Source organism: Desmodus rotundus, chromosome 1 (genome assembly GCF_022682495.2).
Source record: "Desmodus rotundus isolate HL8 chromosome 1, HLdesRot8A.1, whole genome shotgun sequence".
Lineage (NCBI taxonomy): Eukaryota > Metazoa > Chordata > Mammalia > Chiroptera > Phyllostomidae > Desmodus > Desmodus rotundus.
The window spans coordinates 66,658,261-66,680,648 of NC_071387.1; the positions used below are offsets into that span (position 1 = coordinate 66,658,261).

At 38.2% G+C, this 22,388-nt stretch overlaps 1 protein-coding gene across 3 annotated transcripts in view; it reads right to left on the reverse strand.

Moving 5' to 3' along the window:
- MLLT3 (MLLT3 super elongation complex subunit) overlaps positions 1-22,388 on the reverse strand; it is a 280,687-nt gene that overhangs the window by 23,232 nt on the left and 235,067 nt on the right. For all 3 annotated transcript variants that reach the window (XM_024558267.4, XM_024558268.3, XM_024558269.4), the window contains 3 exons: positions 8,550-8,625; positions 6,588-6,717; positions 3,917-4,016 (listed from right to left, as the gene is read on the reverse strand). In XM_024558267.4, the coding sequence (XP_024414035.1) occupies positions 3,917-4,016; positions 6,588-6,717; positions 8,550-8,625 (306 nt within the window). The remainder of the gene's footprint in view (positions 1-3,916; positions 4,017-6,587; positions 6,718-8,549; positions 8,626-22,388) is intronic.

Consider the following 22,388-nt stretch of genomic DNA (forward strand, 5'->3'; position numbering starts at 1 on the left):
GAGTAAGTAGGTCAGTAGATGGCACTCCTCCCCAACTCAGATACAGGGCTGGGCAAAGAGCAGAGACAATCTGCTGAGATTTCAGGCAAGAGGCACAGTGCCTGCCTGCCTGCCTTGTGCATTAGAAAACTGAATTTTCCCATGTCCCACCCTGCCCCCCAGCCCCCGCCTCCATCCCCAACTTACTGCACTCAAGGGGTCAAAGTGACTGCGAAACTATATATTTGCAATGGAACTTTGCTAACTAGGCTTAGAGAGTTCTACCACCTTCCCTTCAAAGCAAAAAATAGGACATTGTGAGGCGCTTAAGTCCCACCCTACACATTCCGTAAGTGCTACAGCGCAGAAGGCCAAACTACATTGAAATCCTAGTTTCTTTCTTCTGAAGCTGCAGTGGCAGAAACAAAAGCTCTGGGTGTCAGTGATCCGCCTCAAGTTACTGAGTGGCTGCCCAGAGAGGGCTCAGTTAATCTTCCTCCTTTGATCTCTCCCTGCTCCAAAATAAACAGCTTTGTCAAAACCTCATTCTGAGAGAGCTGAGCCATGCAGTAGACAATTGTTTTATTTATGATCATTTCTTATCTTTGAGGAAACGACTCCAGAATGTAAAAGTACAGCACCTTGTCTTCCAGGGGCATATTCAAACCAGTTTAACTGGATAGTCTTTAATTTCATTCAATGTGCCTTGCAGGCTGATAGATGATTTATGATTTTCTGAATATTAACTCAGGTCTGAAGGATCACTTCCTTCCTTCAAGGCCCCTCTCTCCTCCTGCCCATCCATACCCTCAACTAAAAAGGATCTGAAATTTTGATTTTGTTTGAAATTCACATAAGGAAGGTTTGAAGTAAAAAAAAAAAAAATCTCTGGGTAAAACAGCACAGCATTCACTATTACTCGTTATTAAGTTGTATGTACTAAGGGAGACAGCCCCCAGGCCTGCAGGGGTGCATCGTTTGTACACGTGGCAGTCTCTGAAAACAGAACCCTGATTAGCTGCACTTCTATCCTTAATCTGAGAAAACAGATTGAGAATTAAAATTTCAAGATTATTATTTGTCTATATCCCTCCCTTTGAGAGGACTGACAACTCAATTATTCAGCAGATGGATTCTCCACTGATAGGTCTTTCATGTTAATGATCACTAGTTGCTCCTAACAATACTCAGGTTAATTACGTCCTTTGTTGACATGTGGCTGTCTCTCCGTTCACTTTTTTTTCCAACAGTTAGAAAATATTTGACTCAATTAGCACTTTCCCTCTTCCCTAGTCCCTGGAAGATTTGAGAAAAGGTAAGGAAAACTCAGCTTTGCCTGCCAATTTACAGGAACTTGAGATATCATTATTAACTGGCAGACAGAGCAGTGACGGGGTATGGAAGAAGGAAACGCAGTCTTCCTGTTTCAGTGAAGTCTTCCCAGTACGTTTTCATCTATTTTGTTTGATGTGAAACTTCAGTTAATCACACACCCACATTCAAATTTAAGGCTAAAAATACAGTCCAGGGTGAAATTTATGGACTTGAGATTTTTAAGAATTTTTTTTACTATTTCATTCATCAGTATGAAGAACTAAGGAAGACGAGTAAGGAAACCAGAAAGTTTTTAAGTCCTAAGAACACTGATTTAAAGGCATAGCATCACACCTGACCCAAAGCAGGAGATTTGAGAGGCTGAGAAAACAATACTATACCAAGTTTTAAAAAACTTTTCCTGCTCTCACGCCCAAGACACAGCTCCAAGGGAAGCACTCCTGTAGTACACGTATTTGCTAACCTCGACTAGCTAAAAGTGAAAGCATATGGGCTTTCTTATTATGCTTATAGGTGCAGGGAGAAAGTGACATATAATTGAGTATTCCTGACAGATTGATGATTCACATGTGTGAAGCTACATTTGTTGAATAAACATATGCCAAGGAACCAGTGGTATGCTATTTCATAGGATAAAGTAATTTACCCTCCCCAGATAAATGATTGTATTCATTTTTGTTCTTGTTTTGGTAGGCACGTTAAAAAAAAAAAAACAGAGGAAGTCTGACAAAGAATTCAGACCTTTCCTGAAGCCAGGCTCAACTCAAGACTGCCCATCCAGGCAGGCTGCAGGGGCAGCTATTAGGTTTGAAGGGTAAGAGAGGGGCTTGTAGGAGCTGCATTTACTTAGCAAGCACAGTCTTAGGCCTGACTGGGAAAGATGCTGAAGGAGCCTGGTGAGGGGCAGGAAAACACAGCCTAATGCCCTTCACTCCTGGCACTGCTGCCGCTGCCTGAAAAACAGCCTAATTCTACTACACCACACACGGAAGCCAAATAAGTTTAAACTGCACACAAAAATATAGTCAAGGTCCAAATTCTACTCTTTTGCCAGTTCATACTGAAGCACAAATTCACAAAAGAATTCTAAGTTTTCCAGTTAGCCAGCTCAGCGCTCTTCTTTACTGGTTGGCGATGATGGTTATGCCCTGAGTCTTCACTTTCCCCTGAAATGCTTCACTTGTGGTGCGGGACGGCCATGCCGGAGGTGAAAGCTGGCTGGGCCCGGGCATGGCTGGCACTGGAGATGGGGAAATGCGTGAACTACAGGGAGACAGAGTAAAGGATAAGAATGCACTAGCTCCTGGAACAGCCAGTCTGAAACAGATGATGAGGTTGGGCTGGCACTCATATGTAGGATGCAAAGAAACAGCAGTGGAACTGTAATTGTTGAGGTAAAGAACACTGATATTATTCCTACTTAACAATAAAGGCTCTAAGATGTAGAAAAACACTATAAATAAAGAACTTTAAGTTTTAGGAGATCTTTGCTTATTATGCTTTATACAAAATTTAAGAAGAAAAAGTCTCCAGCTAGAAAAATCACATTTTCCTAGTAAAACGAAGATCACAAATTCAAGGGCAAGTCCATTTAAAATTGTAGGACACCAGTGAAATGGAATAATTTTAGAAAAATGCAGTTCGTTATTTTCAAATTAACAATATTCACATGGAAACTTCGACTAAGCAATTATTACAGAGGTCACTGAGAATCAGTCTAAACAAAGAGACAAGAATAAGCTTCAGTAAGAGTAACCACTCAGTGCATAATGAGGCCTCTACAATATTCATGATAATTGAAAAGTTTATTTTAGTAACTATTTAAAATATCCCAATCTTAATCATTTAACAAAAGCTCTTCATCATAGCTTTCGAAAGCTTTCATAGTTCTGCCTAGACCTTATCCAAACAACTACATTGTGAGTTGACTACCAAAGTAGTAAGTTTTCCTTTAGCTTGACTGTAACAACAATGATAATGACCACTATTTACTCTGAATTTTATTAACAGTTCCCTACATTCTCAAGTGGTGATCCTCTTTTCCTGCATCAGAACGCAGAAGCAGAGCACCTGTAATAATAAACTCCTGCCATCAACTGAATGCCAGGTAGGTGTGGGCACTGCCTCATGCCCTTCACACGTGTTATTTATCATCTTCCTAAGAACCCGCAAGGCAGGTATTAACATCCCCACGTACAGATGAGGAAACTGAGGATCAGAAATTAAAGTTAATTTCCGACAAGTAAATGACTATTAGTAAAAGCAAATAAACAGGCTTTATACTAGCCTAAAAGGTCTTGTCTTTTTAATTCATTAAGTCACCTACTTACTGACAAGGGGAAAAATAGAAATCACAAGTAAATGGGCAACACTTTTTGTCACTATCCCTTCTTGTATCCATTTAATTAACCTATCATTGAAACACACTTTTCATGACAACAGATCTCTACTTATCCCTAACTATATGTTTAGTTCTAAGGTTGTATATTCCCATTTATTTGAGATAAAGTTTAAAGAAAAGGGGTACGAAGTTTTGCGTGCTTTGTAAAAGGATCACATGTAGTTCTGCAATACCATGAACAGTGCAAACCTAGCGATTTACCTGGTTGTTGTTGGTTTTTAATAAGGGTGGCGGGGGTTCGTGATGTAGGGGTGAAGAAGCAGAACTGCTTTCACTATCGCTGCCATCACTTAAGCTAACTCTGAAAAGAAACAGAGAGAAGTCATTTGCATCATTACAGACAATTCTAATAACTATGGAAACAGGTGCAAACAGTGAAGTATCTAAATACTCTAAGCATTGAAAACTTGCTTTAATTTATACAACCATTAACACATGTTGACACTTACTTTGTACCTGGAACTGTGTTGTGTTACCTGCTATTTCTCATTTAATGATTCCTATTTCACAGGTGAGAAAACTGAGACTAGGAGAGACTAGGTCACTCACATAGGGTCACAGAAGTAAAAGTGGTTCTTCTAGGATTCAAACCCAAACAATGTGACCCAACGCTAGTGCTCAGCCACTGAATTCAGTGGCCTCATTTAGTCATTTATCTCCCTGCTCCAGTTCCACCCACATACTGTATCATCAAGTGTGTCACCCAAGCTTGCAGAAGGTCAAATAAATTAGTTTGTAAGTCACTAACGTTTTTTCCCTTTCCCCCTGTCCCTTTGGTATAGGTGGACATTGTATAAATATGACTGAAATACAGGCTTCAAGAGTGCGAGCAACCGCTAAAAAGAATGTGGACAACAGCCCTGCATGACTGACAGCTCAGGGGACATCTGAGGATGGGATGAGTGAAGCTCGTCAAGCCAGAGTCACCACCAACCATTTCTACTGTGTAACGAATGATTCACAGCTGTCCCTAGGTCTGCACCCTTATACGATTCATTGGGAACATACTACAGCATTTAGAAAAATACAGTGATATCTTCCAACAATTAAAGACAATAAAAATATCATCCTCTCCCTTATTTCTTTCTTTTCAGAACAAAATGAAATTTTCTCCTAGCCAAAGTAGGAGATATTTCTTTATTGTACTCTGCTGAATGTATGTCCACCTTCAGAAATGTCCTTCAGTGTTTGCTTCTTATCTTTGGTTACGTACTAACCTAATACAATATTCTTCTCAGAAAGGAAAACGCTTTAGAAATCCAGATAGTTTTTCTCTCGCTCTGAATAGGCAATCACATTCTAGCTCTATAATATATTCAGATAGACAGAATACAAGATAGAGAATGAAGGATACACTGGGACATCCTTCTAGCAAAAACTGATGGAACTTGTTTTTCTTAACTAAATTACATTAATGAAGTGTTCAGTTGAAGCGCTGCTTTAAAATGCTTCTTGACTGAAGTGGAAGGCTGAGTATTTAAACTGATTAAACAGTTGAGACTTCACAAGTGCACCGAAGATCAAATGTTACGCTGGCGTTGCTGCGCTAACAGCCCATGTCAGGGGGAAAGGAAGAGCATCTCCAGCAATGTGTATCACATTGGACAACTCACAAATGTGTACTATCTAACCCACACTCACTCGGGGGGGGGGGGGGGACAGCAGGCGGGTGGGCAGCTACTAATCAGAATACCTAGATCTTCTAAATAACAATAACTTGGGTAGGTGTCTAAACAGACCATTCATTTCTCATCAGCTAAAATTGAGAGCAGCCAGTGGTCAGGATTTTGGTTGTTATAAATATGCTCCTCCCCTCCAAGTTTCAATCCATTCTAACGTTTTTTTGCCTTACAAGTTTCCTTCTGGTCTGATTAAAGACTTCTAAAGGGAAATGTTATAAGGCCACAGCAATAAGGCTCCTTATTTTCTCCTATTTAAAACAAACAGGGACAGGTGAGTTTGGGAGCAAGGTGGAGGAAGAGGTGTTGAGTACAGCCATAAGGAGAAATTGGGAGAGCTGATAAGACACAGACTCTAAGGAGACTCTTCCAAAAAGACACTAAGAAATTACCAATGAGGAAACATGGCCTGTCTAATTTGGGTTCAGATCACACCCCTTTTAGGAATTTTAGGGCCTTCTGAATCGTATTGAATAATTGGGAAAGATTTAATGCATTATATTATAAATGTAATTGGATTTTAAGTTCAAGTAGATTCATATTTTTTTCTACTCAAAACACATTAAAGTAAGCATGCCTATTTGTTTTCCTCATGATACAGAAATAAAATCCTCAAGGCAATTTCAAGCTGACTATTAATTATAAGTGACATGAATTACCATCTTATAATGTGGAATTATGCCTCACAGCATTAAAGCTACTTAAGGAAACTAATTGTCGGTGTACTTAAAAGGAATTTATTTTCTGGAAAACACACAGGTGATCCTAGCTTTAATTAGGTCACACACATAATTCACTGAAGCCAATTATGTATTTCTAACTACAAACAGCAAACATTTCCTCAAATTCTAAGACTACCTACAGCAATGGGTCCACAAACTCTTCAAACGAAAACAGTCTGTTTCAGCAGTCAGGCTTGTCACCTTGGCAGATACTTTCAAGAACAAGGACATCTAATAGGATTTTTTCCTATGAAAATTTGTTTAGAAAAACCTCTCCTTTCTGATAAAAAGGACAAACACAGTTCTCGGTAGAGGTGACTGCAAGCAAGCCAAGGTGCCCCAACTTAAAACAAACATGACCGTGTACTCCCGCTGTTTTGGTGTTTACACCCTGTCTGTGGTGGCGCTCGTAGGCCTAGTGAAAAGGTATGATTCCATCACAGGGAAGCCTTTTCCTTCCATGACACTCACCTGCGACTTCGGCTGCCTCCTCTATTTACAGGTCTCTCCATTTCGGAGTCATTGTCATTATCCTCTGCCTCATCTGATTCTTCCTCATTGTCATCGGAATGCAGATCTTTCATTATGGACCTTAATGGACCTGAGTAATGATAGTGAACCGCAGGCAATCAAACACTCTACTTCATATACACTTAACTATCCATATTAGACACAGGGGGATGCGCCCTAGTGCTGCACACTGGTTAAAAATAACCATCATCGTATATGTACTCATACAATTTACAAGACAAATGTGATAGTTCCTGGAATGAAACCTCTAATAAAACATTACTGTTTTCATATTAGATTCCCCAAAATGTTTACTAGAAAAACTCTATTTTCTAGGAAATTTTTCTATGTATTTTTCTTCCCCAACATAAAAAATTACCCCTAAAAAGAAACAGAAAGATCTATTAGTAAATTGGATGTTTTGTCAGGTTAATCCATGTATTGAAAAGTTGAGACTAATAAATCACTGTGGTTGTAACTTGTTCTTGGCAATGCAGCCTTTGTGTGGTAGTTTTTGATCTATTAAGGTTTAGCTGTTCCTTTTATTTCAAGGTCAATTTCAGGTCAAGCAAGCATTTCAGTCAAGTTCGGATTATAAAGTATTTCAGTTCCAGGGTATAATGTCCTATCTCTGATCTTCATATTGATCTTGGACACAAAGTCTAGTTATAACAGTTTTATGCAGCCAATTTTTAATTTAACTTTTAAAGAAATTCCTGGCAAAATACCAGCATATATTTACATAAATAAGACCACGTAATAAATCAGGTGCCCAGAAAATTCAAGAGAGTATCCAGTATTAGATGGAAGAAAACAGTCAAGTCATAACTACTTTTATTCTAGAATAGGACAAAACTGAAAAAAGAAACCCACAGAAAAACTCATTAGTGTGGCTTATTTTTACTTTACTACCCTAAATATAATGAAAACAAGATAATTTTAATCTTAACTGAAGAGACGATAAAAACAATCAAGAAAGTGTGAGAGGCGCTTTCATGCCGCACTAGGCAAGTCCTAACGTCTAATCTAGTAGGAATATCTGCACTGTATCGCTACCTGAGTTCCAAAGTAAGTGCTTACTCTGCAATCTCACACTCTTCGAAGCCCAGATTTCTCTGCTTCTGTCATGGGACGATACTTTTGAGAGTCAGTGCAACAAGAAATCCGAATAGCCCCAATAATCAGAGTCTTTTATTTTCTTCCTGGAAGTTTAGCCTTGGCTGAAACGTATACGACAATTTAATCCTTTTCAAAACATACATGGCCATGAGGAATTCAGTGTGGTCAGTGGAAAAGGTAATGTGCAACATAACGCTCAAAACCAAATTATTCTTTGATATTACTTCACTTTTCATGTCTGAAGTTTTTAAAAAGGACCCCATGTTTGAAGATTTTTCCACACATGAAACTGGAAAATATATTTAATGTTCTGATTTAAATTTCTTCTAAATTTTTCTTAAAATTTAAATTTGAGTTTGCACAGCAAAAAATATATATAAACATATATTTTACAGATGACAAATTAATTCTTGCCAAAGAAAAGGCTTATTAATCTGTCGAAAAATAAATAAAATGAAAGATATTCAGGAGGGAGGGTGAAAACCTCTTTTTCTATGTCAAAGCCTCTCAAGTCTAGCTTTTGCCATTGTATTTCCTTTGGGAACTCCCTGGAATAGGCTGTGTCTATAATCCTTTTGTAAAGGGGGACTCCGATGGCAGGGACTGGAGAAAGGGGAATTTCTAGAGGCTGGCCTCATACATCAGAACAATACTCAAGTGCATTCCTAGGGGAAATAAATACAACTACATAAAAGCCAAGTTATCATTCAAATAATAAAAAAAGTAGAAAATAGGCCATAAATCAACTCATTAAGATGTTTTATGAGAAAAATGTCTCCTAGTTTGCCTGGGAGATGTTGATACCTTGTTGCCTCGTCTGGGATGGTGTGAAGCTGGAGCTGGAGCTAGAGCTGGAGCTGGCAGGACTGGGTTGTTCAGACTTTAAAGAAGAGAAAGGCATCATCAGTATATTTATGGGACACTGCACATCTAGAATTAAAAGCAATACTGTTGCTCAAGAATATTTTGCTCTGCAAAAACAGCCTGACACTGCGCAAGAAAAATGACAACACATTGCATTATGTCAAACACACTAACAGTGGAGAGTCAGGGTGTTCTTTTCATTTTGTCTACCATATTTTTACTAGATGCAGAAACAAGAATATAAACTCAAGGATAAAAAGATAAACACCTGAGTGTTACATGAAGAAAGAACCTGGCTTTGATTTCACTCCTATGTTTACTACTATCCAGATCTCTTTCTAGAAGACACCTTGATCACCCTTCCTGCAATGTTTGATTGACTCAGCTGGTTAGAACATAGTGGTAATGAGGCCAAGGTCATTAGTTCAATCACATTATGAGCCAGTTAATTTCACTCCGGTCCAAGGCCATGACCCAACCCTAACCCCATTCATCCACAGTTCACAAACAGAGGCCAATGTTCACAAGCCTAGCCAAGGCCCACAAATGAGTCAGGGGGGAAATGTTGCCACTCCTTTAAAACAAAACAAACCAAAAAACCTTTTAATTCCACACAGCCTATTAATGCAAGGAAAGCGCATCATATACACACCCAATTCCCTCACTCTCAGTGAATTCTCCTTATCCTTTAATACCCAGAACAAGTGCCACATCCTCCTTGACCCACCCAACTAACCCCCAGTTCTCTTCCTTCTCCAACCCCACTGAAAATATGGATCATCTCTGTGCTTATCAGACATGCTGCAGTATTATGCTGCTTCTGATGTGTGTCATTTCCCTCCAGTAGACTGCCAGCACTTGAAAAATTAGGGTTTGGGAATCTGTCCTGTGCTTCTTGTTAGCCCCTCGTATTTAGCATAATGTACAACATGCAGAAGGCACTCTGTATCTGTGACTGAAGGCAGCACATTAGGCCCTCTGTTCCACCGTCTGCCAGTTTTTGAGACTTTGTAAGTAGGTAAAGATGGGAAGAGCAAATACATGTTCAGAATTATGCAAAGAAATTGATCATACTCTCAACACACTTTAAATTTTTGTATTTAAGGCCAAATTTATTTTAAAATAACTTAAGGTTGATAAATTTGGTTTTAAGTGTGGGCTATTTCTATCCAATTTCTAATGTGCTCATAGTCTCAACTACATACTCATGTTATTTAAGAAATGTCTGAGGCCCTGACCAGTGTGGCTCAGTTGGTTGGGCATTATCCCCCAAAGCAAAAGGTCTCCAGTTCGATTCCCAGTCAGAGCACATGCCTGGGCTGCAGGTTCGTCTCTGGTCAGTGCACCTGTGAGAGGTAACCAGTCTATGTTTCTCTCCCCATCAATGCTTTTCTCCCTCCCTTCCCCTCTCTAATAAATAAATAAGGAAGGAAGGAAGGAAGGACAGGCTTGAGACCTTCTCCTGTACAGGATACATCTCATCTTCTCCTTTCTACTTTGCTCAATAGGCGATCAAGTTTATCAGGGCCACATGGAAGACAAATGAAGTGCACAATCAGAGGCCACTAACTGAGGATAAAAATCTCAGTTCTGTTTATAGTACAGTTTCTCACCACTGATTTTTTTCCTCTACCCTCCTAGCACTGAACCCCCACCTCCTTTTCTCCAAACAACACCAACCTCCACAGACTCAGACACAAGGAAGCACTTTCAAGCATTCCAAATGCACACTTCACATCCTCAGGCTGGATGGGAAAACAGGTGTCAGCAATCTACCACTCATTCTGCAGGAAAAGAGCCAGACAGGACCTCTAATGAGCAGCAGGCGGCCCACCAACCCTTCGCCACTGCGAGATTTACTTGGTATTTGCAGTACAATGTCCTACACATTGCTGTTTGTGGTCCACAAAGAAGAGCTGGTTTCCAAGTACAGCCGCCTGTGTGAGGTACTCTTCATTTCTGTTGAGAGGCTCTTCCACTGTGAGGCACAACGGTGAGTTACACAACTGAAAGGGCATTCAGTTAGCATTTATGTGCAATGCCAAGCTGCAAAACATTTCTCCCATGGTCTGCACAGTGCTCTTTTTCCTCTCCAAGTTGCTCTTTTCAGCCGTGAAAAGTGTCTGCAAACAGTATTATTTTGATAGCTCTGGAAACATCTGGGAGTCAAGAAAGAGGTTTCCTTAGAGTGAGTGGAGAGACCTCTAATTCCCAGTCCTTCCTGACCAGCACACATTGCACTGGACTTAAAGGAGCCATTCTGCCAGAGCTGTTTGTTAGGAGTGACATTAATTAGGATAGCAAGAGAGGATGGTGGCCATCTCTCCAACTACTCCACACTAAAGTCGAACCATCTGTCGCAAGCATCATGCCAATGCCAAAACCAAACCTGCAGGCAGACTTCTTTTAGCTTCTTAACCATCAACAAGGTTAATAATTTCACAGTTGCTAACCATTAGAAAACTGACAGAGTAAAAAACATAATATGACAGGAGAAAAAGGCTTTTTACTCAACATTTATCATTAGCACTGCCTCATCCACAAAGCATTTGAGGAGGTTTACAATAGAACACACATTAAACAATGAGACTATTAAAATAGAAAGCTTAATGCAACAGAAGAGGATAAAGATAAAATGTTGAATGGTGAGTAGCAAATGCCCTGGAAGCTTTTTATAACCAGGATAAGGACTTGTGAAATTTGGAGCTGAGGAGACCTTTGATGGAAGAAGTGATTCTCACTTTCATGAGCCTTGGAATCACCTTGGAGGACTTGTTACAAAGACGGCTGAGCCCCATCCCAGAGTTTCTGATTTAAAAGTCTGGGGTAGGGATGAGGGCCTGGGGTTCTCACAAGTTCCCAGGTGATGCTGATGCTGCTGATCCACAGGCCAACCAAACTTTAGAGAATGCTGATCAAGGACCCAGACATTAACAGCCAGGGATATGTGTCAGAATCAGCTGGAGGGATTCTATACATGAAGAGATTCTGATTCAATAGGTTTAGTGTGGGAGTCCAGGCATGCTTCTATTTGAAAAGCTCAACAAATGATATTAATGGAAATTCCAGGTTGAAGAGCACCAATATTAGGTCAATCACTTCTTTTTTTCTAAATGCAAAAAAAAAAAAAAAAGTTTTTGAATAAACCTTAAATTTAAGATGGCATAAGAGGGAAAAGAGCATCATAAAATTCAAAGCGTTTTGCAAGAAAGCACCTTACAGAACATGGCTGCTCTCGATGAAGACACTTATAAAATATGTACAGTTGTGTCATGGTGAATAGATTTCAAACTAACCTAAGAGACAGGGCTAAAATTCAATTAATGTTAACTGCTCAAAAAGCCTTCTGCTACTAGATGAGGTTGACACAGTCTTACATTTCATCAGTCCAACAAAACAGCTCCGGTTCACTTTCAGTGACGTCTGTATTTTATTTTGTAAAAATCAGATTTACCCTCCCAAAACACAAAATCATGGATGATTATATAAGCTAGGAAAAGTTATTTGCTTTAAAAAGTATTCACATAAATAGGGCTAGATTAAGATCTTTATAGGCCCCAAGACTAAGGAGATTATGGTACCCTCTTTTCCTTATGTGTATATGTGCCAAAACCTAAGTGTAGGGAATTTCAATGATGTTCTAATTTTTCCCCTTACTAATCTGATACTTGCTTTTGAAATATCAAAATTCTCACCACTAAAAAAGTTTTGTATCTTCTTGCTGATGCTATAAAGCACACACTTATCTGACCTACTGAGTAATCAAACACTAGACATGAAGTTTCTTTAAATGGTGTGCTACAGTGACAAAAATATAGGTTTAAGAATCTCAAATTTTATTGCTGGCCAGTAAGTTTTTGGGAAGATGGCTTAAGCATCAGTTTCCTCACAGAGTGAGAGCACCGAACCTCATGTAGAAGTATTAAATTCATATAATAAAGTAAAAACTCCGAGCCCACTGCTGTTATAATAGCAAATCAACATTTGTTTGCTACTATTACTTATAATAGATCAAACTCCTCTGTGGACTAAAACAAGATATATCTTTACTACCAAAACAATGGGCCTACCAAGATTGGCAATGCAATTTTCAACATTAAGTGGCTATGCAAAATCATTTCGTAATGGATTTTCTATGGAGGATTACTTTTGTCCAAGACAAGTAAGAAAAACCACATGTTTACAACTCCTAGAAGTTAAGTGCTTCAAATGAGAACACCTGTCAAGGTAGGTCACCAGAGAAGGCTTGTAAAATCTGGTACTGGTCTTACACCGGAAGCAGACTTCCTCCTTAGGTTATCAGAAGACAGAAGTTGTTTCATCTTTTCCAACAAAGCAACTATATTTATGAACAGAATTTCAACTTGATCTTTAAAACAATCAAAATGAAAAGGAGAGAATAATTTATACCTTTCATCAGGGGAAAGAGGAGAATACAGTACAAGTTAATCAACATATTGCTCCACTTTTTTTTCATAAAACTTATACCTTGTTTAGAAAAGTAATAAATGTGTAATAAAGATTATCTATTCTTTGCATGATATCCAGAGACTGTGTCAAGGATGTATACTAATCAAAGAAGAAAACACAAAAATCAAGAAGATGGCTGCGTAGGTGGACACACTGTGCCTCCTCGCACAACCAGAACTGACAGAAAATCCAACGGCAAGGAAGTCCAACACCAAGGAAATAAAAAATAAACATTCATCCAGACCGGTAGGAGGGGTGGAGATGGGCAGCTGAGGCGGAGAGGACTCACGTGGCTGTGGCAGGATGGAGACTGGCGGAGTGTGGGACGAACAGGGCAGGAGCAGACCCTGCGGCCCCACATTTGCGCAGATAATCTGAGAGGGCCGGACTCAGAGTGGCGGAGAACGGGGCAGGCAGAGCGGCGGGTAGCACCTCACAGCCCCACATTCGTGCACAGATAAACCGGAAAAACGGCAGGGAGTGAAGCAGACCTAGCAACCCAGGGCTCCAGCGCGGGGGAAATAAAGCCTCAAACCTCTGATTGAAAACGCCCGTGGGGGTTGGGGCAGCAGCAGAGACTCCCAGCCTCACAGGAGAGGTCCTTGGAGAGACCCACAGGGGCCTAGGGCGTGCACAAGCCCACCCACTTGGGAACCAGCACCAGAGGGGCCCAGTTTGATTATGGATAGCTGAGTGAAATATTGAAATCCAGAGGAGAGTGTAGCTGGCGCCATTGCTCCCTCTCGGCCCCTCCCCCACGTACAGCATCACAGCGTAGTGACCAGTGTCACCCCACCCCGGGGAACACCTAAGGCTCCGCCCCTTTAAGTAACAGACACGCCAAGACAAAAAAAAAAAAAAAAAGACCCAAATGACAGAACACTTCAAAGCCCCAGAAAAAATACAACTAAGCGAGGAAGAGATAGCCAACCTATCGGATGCACAGTTCAAAACACTGGTTATCAACATGCTCACAGAATTGGTTGAACCTGTTCAAAAACCAGATGAAAAAATGAAGGCTATGCTAAGAGAGACAAAGGAAAATGTACAGGGAACCAATAGTGATGCGAAGGAAACTGGGACTCAAATCAACGGTGTGGACCAGAAGGAAGAAAGAAACATCCAACCAGAAAAGAATGAACAAACAAGAGTTCGGAAAAATGAGGAGAGGCTTAGGAACCTGCAGGACATCTTGAAACGTTCCAACATCCGAATGATAGGGGTGCCAGAAGGAGAAGAGGAAGAACAAAAAATTGAAAACTTATTTGGACAAATAATGAAAGAGAACTTCCCTCATCTGGCAAAGGAAATAGACTTCCAGGAAGTCCAGGAAGCTCAGAGAGTCCCAAAGAAGCTGGACCCAAGGAGGAACACACCAAGGCACATCATAATTACATTCCCCAAGATGAAACAGGAGAGAATCTTAGAAGCAGCAAGAGAAAAGAACACAGTTACCTACAAAGGAGTTCCCATAAGACTGTCAGCTGATTTCTCCAAAGAGACCTCACAGGCAAGAAGGGACTGGCAAGAAGTATTCCAAGTCATGAAAGGCAAGGACCTACATCCAAGATTACTGTATCCAGCAAAGCTATCATTTAGAATGGAAGGGCAGATAAAGTGCTTCTCAGATAAGGTCAAGTTAAAGAAGTTCATCATCACCAAGTCCTTATTATATGAAATGTTAAAGGGAGTTACCTAAGAAAAAGAAGATAAAAAATATGAACAGTAAAGATGACAGCAAACTCACAGTTATTAACGACCACACCTAAAACAAAAACAAGAGCAAACTAGGCAAACAACTAGAACAGGAACAGAACCATAGAGATGGAGATCACATGGAGGGTTGTCAATAGGGGAGTGGGAGGGGGAGAGAGGGGGAAGGTACAGAGAATAAGTAGCATAGATGATAGGTGTAAAATAGACAGGGGGAGGGTAAGAATAGTGTAGGAAATGTAGAAGCCAAAGAACTTATAAGTATGACCCATGGACATGAACTATAGGGGGGGAATGTGGGAGGGAGGGGGTGGGCAGGATGGAGTGGAGTGAGGGGAGTGGGAAATGGGAAAACTGTAATAGCATAATGAATAAATATATTAAAAAAACAAAAAAAGAAGATAACACAAATATAAGACATTTTATTTACTTTTCTGTTCAGTTTTCATGAGTAACTAAAGTACTAGGTTTTAATCAGTTTAGTCTTTCCTTCATTAAAAATTATAATTATCTGACACTTTTTTGTTTGCCCAGCATTAAAAAATCACTTTAGAGACAGATGTCAACTAAACTTATTGTGGCAATCATTTCACAATTTATACATGTATGAAATCACTGTTATAACCTTAAATTATATGTCAATAATTTCTCAATAAAAATGAAAAAAGACTACTTCATTTAGGGTTTTTTTGTATAAAATACTTAAGATAATTGACAGCTGGGGGAGGTTAGGGGATAGAGGGATTGAGAAAAAAGGAAAAAAGACTCATGGACATGGACACCAGAGTGGCTGGTGATTGCAGCAGGGAAGGAGGTATAAGGGGACTAAATGGGAATGGAAACAGTACAATAAAAATTTAAATATGCACATTTAATTATAAAGCAAAGTGATGTTACACCTATTCTAAACAATTGTGGAAAATATTCTTCATATAAATGCACTCTACCTACTGATTCCCATTTAGGCAATATATTGTGAGAACTATGTCAATCAAAGGTTAAGGTGAAAGTTAAGCAAAGAAATAAGTATTAAAAAGTTACAAAATAAGCTTAGGTTGAGTTAATCTGAAAAGATCAATGCAAGACTGAATTGTCAAATGCTAGAAAGAAGACAACTTTTATTTTCATTTGGTTTTACATTAATAATTGCTCCAAAATAAGCATGCTAAAAAAAATGGACAAACATCTGTCAATAACTGTAACCTCTTAATGTATCTTTGTGTAGCTCTATCCTATTCTTTATTTCATTTGCTCTTTGAGAAAGAAAACTGTAATGGACTGAATTGTGTCCTTCCAAAATTGGTGAAGTCCTAACCTCCGTGTGATGGTATGGAGAATGGGCCTTTGGTAGGTAATTACTGTACTTTGCCATGTAGAATGTGCATTTTTCTGCCCAAACTTTTGAGGGAAAATAAGGATGCACATTATACATGGGTAGTACTAATTCCATATCTATATAAATGTTTTTAACTTTTATTTATGCTTGTGCATTAGAAGTACAACTCTAGAAAGCAATATCTGTATGCAAAATAATACCCTGGAATACAATAATCAGTTTTGTTTCTAAATATAAATAAATAAATAATTGAATTTAAAAATTAAAAGATTTTTTTTCCTGAAAGTGTGGGCCAAAAAAATGGGAGCGTATTATACACGGCAAAACACAGTAGGTTCAGATGAGGTCACGAGGGTGGGGCCTTTGTGATGGGATTAGTGCCGGTATTTAGAAGAGACACCAGACAGCTTGCTTCTTCTCTTGCCAGCTGCAAACAAAAAAACACAAACAAAACCCAAAACAAAACTAAAAAGAAAGAATCCTCACTAAATTAGCCAGCACCTTGATCTTAAGACTTCCCAGCCTTCTGAAATGTAAGATATAAATTCCTGTGGCTCACGCTAAGAGAGGGGGACACATTTTTTTTCTCCCCATTTTATTGATCATGAAACTGAAGCATGATAAGATTAAGTGATCAGTGAGTAATATTTAGGTGGATTAGAATGAAGTTTTCTAACTTCTAATCCAGTGCTCTTTCTACTACACCTATTAACTTAGAAAAAGTGCAATTAACTTATAGCAGTTCTGAACACACTAACAGTCATATTTATAAACTTAGTGTCAGGGGACAAAGTTTTCTACATCACTGTGAAACATGCATTGAACATCCCATCATCCTTAAGGGACAGCTTGGGATGGGTACCCAAAGCAAACCAGTAGAAAAAGAAAATAGTTCATCTTGGGTCTGAGTGTGTCTGTATCAATTGCTTTTAACATTTGTTCAAATTATACTACAGTGATCCTGGCTTCTCACCTCACTAGTTCGATAGTTTTGTTTTAAAAAGAAAGTTACTCCTCTGCCTTGTCCTAATCCTCTTGACATTGGCACTGATCAAGAGGACTGACAAGCTCATCAGGCAACGCACTGCAAATCATTTATTTTATTTTCCTTCAAAGGCGATCTACTCTCTTTTCTCAATTCCTCTATACAGCTCCCTTAACCTCCAGGAACAAATGATAGATTTAATGCTTTAGATAAACTAACACCACCTCTTTCTTTGAAAACAAGGCGAAATTGGGGAAAGGACACTGGAGTAGGAAACTGAAATCTTTATTGCAAGTCAGTTACTTAACTCTGTGACCACAGGGAAGACACTACATTTCTCTTTGGCAAACCCTCTCCATCTGTAAGTACTATGACAACTTGGATGAACTTGATGTTAAATTAGAATTATATTTAGCCTCTTGAGTCCTTATATAATCAAAAGCTATTTTTATGCCTGTAATTTTCTGGTAACAGAGCAAGATCCAAAGAAGTACTCTTTTATTCTGTTAGCAAAACATGTCCTTATTTCTGTTATATTTTCAATTTGCAGACAAAATCATCCTGGATGCCAAGATATCTGCTTTATATTGAGGTGCCTCTGCTTTTACAAATTCATTTGCTTTCTTTGTTATTATTGTTATCTTCCCTATTATTATTAACTGCTGTCATCATTTGTACCTATCACTCTCTGTCTGAGAACACAAAATCCCATTAGGAAACAAAATGGCCGTGGGGAACAAAGGTCTATAAATCTTTCCCTAAGACTTTTTTCCACACTTAGGGATGTCTATAATTTTCTTTTAGCTTCCTCTCTTTTAACAGAAGAGCCGAAGTCTTTTATCTCTCATTGCCAGTTGTACTTTGAAGGCTGCTACTATGGTAGCCAGAACATGTGATCTTTCAAAATATCCAGTTGTTAAAAAAAAAAATCCAGTTGTTGGAAGATGGTGTATGTGCCAGATGTGTTTTAAAAATCACTCCCTTGTTTAGAGCTTTAGGAATGAAAAGTCATTTGGAAACAGACCATTTACAGTTGCACCACCTATAAGCACGTCACTATTCCTTAAGACTGTGTGCATAAACGTTGAGTTTCACAACTGGCTGTTAATGTGTGTTTTGAGGGTGGTGGGTAGAGAAGGAAAAAGAGTTACAAGTGAAAATGTTTCGAGCTATAATGCTTCACGAAAGAGAAACTGGAAGGGAAAAAGTTTCCTGATGAAACTACCCCATAATTAACTGTTGTTGAAACAGTTCAATGAACATCAAAACACCATTGCTCATCAGTTAACAATAGGATCCTGAAACTATTGTCAGAACAACTATTCAGTTACTCATGAAATAACCCACCTGTGCAGAGTACAAAAGCTTGAAAAACTATTACTGTATTCTCTCTCTGTATAAGGGCAATATTGAATTGTACAAAGTCCAAAAAAGCATATTTTATATGATTATATGCACAGTTTTGGATTAGAAAACTTTAAATATTAAAGTAAATTAACTATAATGAATTCAGGGTATCATAAAGGTGGCAAAGTTAACTGAAATGAACTAAAACACAGATACAACTGCAGGGATCATCTTGACAAATATTTAACTGCATGTCCTTATTAACTTTAGATATTTTTAAAAAATGGCTTCCTTTAAAATGGTGGTAGAGCATTTGATTGACAACAATAGAATCTTTATAGACTTACCCAAATGTCAAGCAGTTTTATTAATTTCACTATTTATTTATTTTTATCCTCACCCAAGGACATTTTCTTCATTGCATTTTAGAGAGAGAGGGAGGGAAGGAGAAACACTGATGCAAGAGAGAAGCACTGATTGGTTGCCCCCCATACGCCTGGACAGGGGACTGAACCTGCAACCTAGGTATGTGCCCTGACGAGGAATCAAGCCCGCAACCTTTCAGCCAGGGAACGACGCTCTAACCCACGGAGCCACACCAGCCAGGGCCAGTTTTATTGATTGTAAACTTTCAACAATCTTAGAGAATTTTCCCATTACTGTACACGTGAAGCTTAGATTTACTGTCATAGCAGCAGCATCAAAAAACTCCTTTTTGTATTTGCTAAGACCTTATTTATCTCCATGGTACTGTGACTTCCAAAACAACCAAAATCCACTGGGAAAAAAGTGTTGATTTAAAACTGTACAATCATCACCAGGTCAAAAACACAACATTTCTCATTATCAGTCTATACAATAAAGGCTGCCAATAGCTGCAAGGATTATTTCTTTACAAGCTTTCTGTCTTCCTAATTAAAATAACAGTACATGTTCCACATAACATACTCAAACCCTTTCTTCTAGATTAGGCCACTCAAAAGTTCCTTGGGTGTTGGTACACACCAGTGATTTTCAACCTTCTGCATCTCATGGCATAAATAAATTAATTACTAAAATTCTGTGGCACACCAAAATGTATATATTTTTTGTTGATATGACCCCAAAATACGTGTAATTTTGATGCAGTCACACTAGGCATCTATTGTTGTGTTGGCTGTTGTCATTTTTTTTTATTTGACAATCTAAGGGAAAAGAGGTCAGTGTCCCTGAGCAAATAGTTGGGTACTGCGCATTTTAAAAATTACTGTGGCACACCAGTTGAAAACCTTGGTATACACAAGATATATATCAGATAATCCATAGGAGTAAAAGAAAATAATAGAATGTTTATTCATATATATTGTCTTTTCCTTTTAAATTTTCAAATTTTTATATGTGCTTTCTTGTTCATAATATGTTAGTATGACTATTACTCCTATTTGGAAATATACATATATTGGGGGTACATGTTTCCTGAGAGAGAGGAGTTCATGAGTTTTAATACCAACTCTATAGACAATTGTCAGTTTTGAGTATATAATTTCCCTTCTCAAACCTTAATTATATCACATAGATTTCAAATTCTGGAGTGATATGGGCTAAATATACAAGGCAGTATTATTATCATTTACTCAAAGGCTATCCTGATTTTTGTATTTTTATGATATTTTATGCTCAAAATTGACTTAGAGGTTAAAATTTAATTTTTAAGTTAAATAGAAATACTATAATAAAGTACCTTATTAAATAAGAGATAACATAAATGTATTTAAAAGGTTTTTAAAGTGAGCATAAATGTTAAAGCAAAAAAACAACACAAAATACTTTATATAACCTGCCCCTCTCCCAGAAGTTTGAAACTGTCTTCACTGTGACTCTCTTTGAGTCTCCAATTTCATAGTGTTTGCTGAAATTACACAGTATTAAGTGAAACTGAAATTTTTATAAATAGCTTAACATCTAAATACACTATACTTACATTCATTTCTATTTAAAATGTCAAGTATAACCAAAAGTTTTAAGCCTCTTTGTTTTAATGAAAACAAGCTGAAATAGCAAAACCACAGCACATTTAGAAACTGTTCTCATGTAAAAACATTAGGAGGTAGATTTTTTGTTTTGCTCTCAATGTACCCTTTTAAAAATGTGGTATTTATAATCAGCGAATTCCCTATTGGTAATATTAGAGTCTTGTCAAGAACAGGAGGAATGCTGCTGCTTAGAGTGCCCTGAAGAAACCTACATTTCCATGCACACATCTTACATAAGCCTAACAGTTGCTTTTCTTCATAAATCAATCTATTGTTGTACTTCATAATGAGAAGGCAGATTTACTGCCTTTTACCGCCTTTTCTCACCATCAGAAAGATGCCTATTTGGGTAATATAACGTTTCTCTTCTTCAAGGGTGTTTGGGATTAGGGAGGCAGGGGCAAGAACCTTTAACATCTGCTCCCTTCCAGTGAATGACACCTCCAGTTCTCACAGCCGGGATGCTGAAAAGCAAATACTCGTAAGTTGATAAAATTCTCGAACTTGAAGAAGCACAACAACACTTTAAATACACTGAAGACACATCTCTAAAATGCACATTTGGGATTTGAAGATTATACTGTAAAACATATCAATTCGATTGCTAATATTGTAAATCAAATGCCATAAAATCATCACCACAGTTAGAACAATAGGAGTTTAGAATAAGGCCCCTCAATTCCATTATCTTGAATTTTCTCTATCCTGACAACAAATTTAAAGTACTGGCTGGTAAGACTCTATCTAATCATTTGTTAACTCAATATTGTGCAGTAATAGCAAAATAGTTTATAATATAGACTTGCATTCTTCTGTTTTTGCTTACTTCCTTTTATTTTTCCCTTAGGGGGAAATATTTAAGAATCATGAACTCTAGACTTTAATTTAAAAATAAGAGAAAGGCACTTGTCAGCATCTAATTCCTGACCATCTGTCTTTAAAAAAAATACACATACACATACTCACCCACTCACTCTGGCTAGGCTAAACATTCTTAGCAAGTAAGTAGATCTTGATGGATCTAAACAGAAGTTCCAGAAATCATAGTTCTACTTTTGCAAACACAGTTATCTTTAAACAGGCCTCATGATTCCTACTAGAATATGTACTCAGCCATAAGTTAAAACCAAACAGACATCATCTAAAACGAACAAATAAATAAAGCAGGGCAGGTACTGGATTCAAGAAGAATCTCTATTTTTGAAGAAAACTAAATTGTCTTCTGTCCACGAATATGGACTATCGCCTAGGTGAGCGAACACTTCTTGTTACTTCGGGCTATCTTTTGTCACTTAAGCAATGCTTTCTGACAGTTTTACAGGCTGTTATCCCAAGGACTTCAGTATTTACGACCTTTATTCACTTGGGCTTTCTGCTCTTATCCACTGGTTACTAATCACTAAATAGATTTTTTTTTTATGGGACTGAAATTAGCTAAAAGGATGTCCTTCAACAATGGCAGCTTAGGACAACACCGGCTAAAGGTCTCCTCGGCCTCCTCCTTGCTCTTCTCAATTTTGTCTTCCTTACAGACAAGTTAATGAGGGTTCAGATCCATGCTGTTCAACTAGACCAACGGCAAATGATTTACAGCATTCTTAGAGGATGGTTCCGGACCGTTTCTGAATTGATCCTCAGAAACTCACTCAATTTCAATATTTCAAGAATGAGGTAAAGATCTAAACTTATTTTTAATCTGTGTGGAACAAGAGCATTTTCTACTCATAAAATCATTGTTCAGGAATAGCTCAATTCTACAAATCTTGCTAGATACACATGTGTAAATGTTTCAAATATGTATTATATTAAAAATTTTGGAACATTTAGTTTATAATATGGCATTTGACTATCTTTCTACATAGCAAAGGTTACTTATTGCCTTTTTATTCACTACATTTAAAAGACCATGTGCTAAA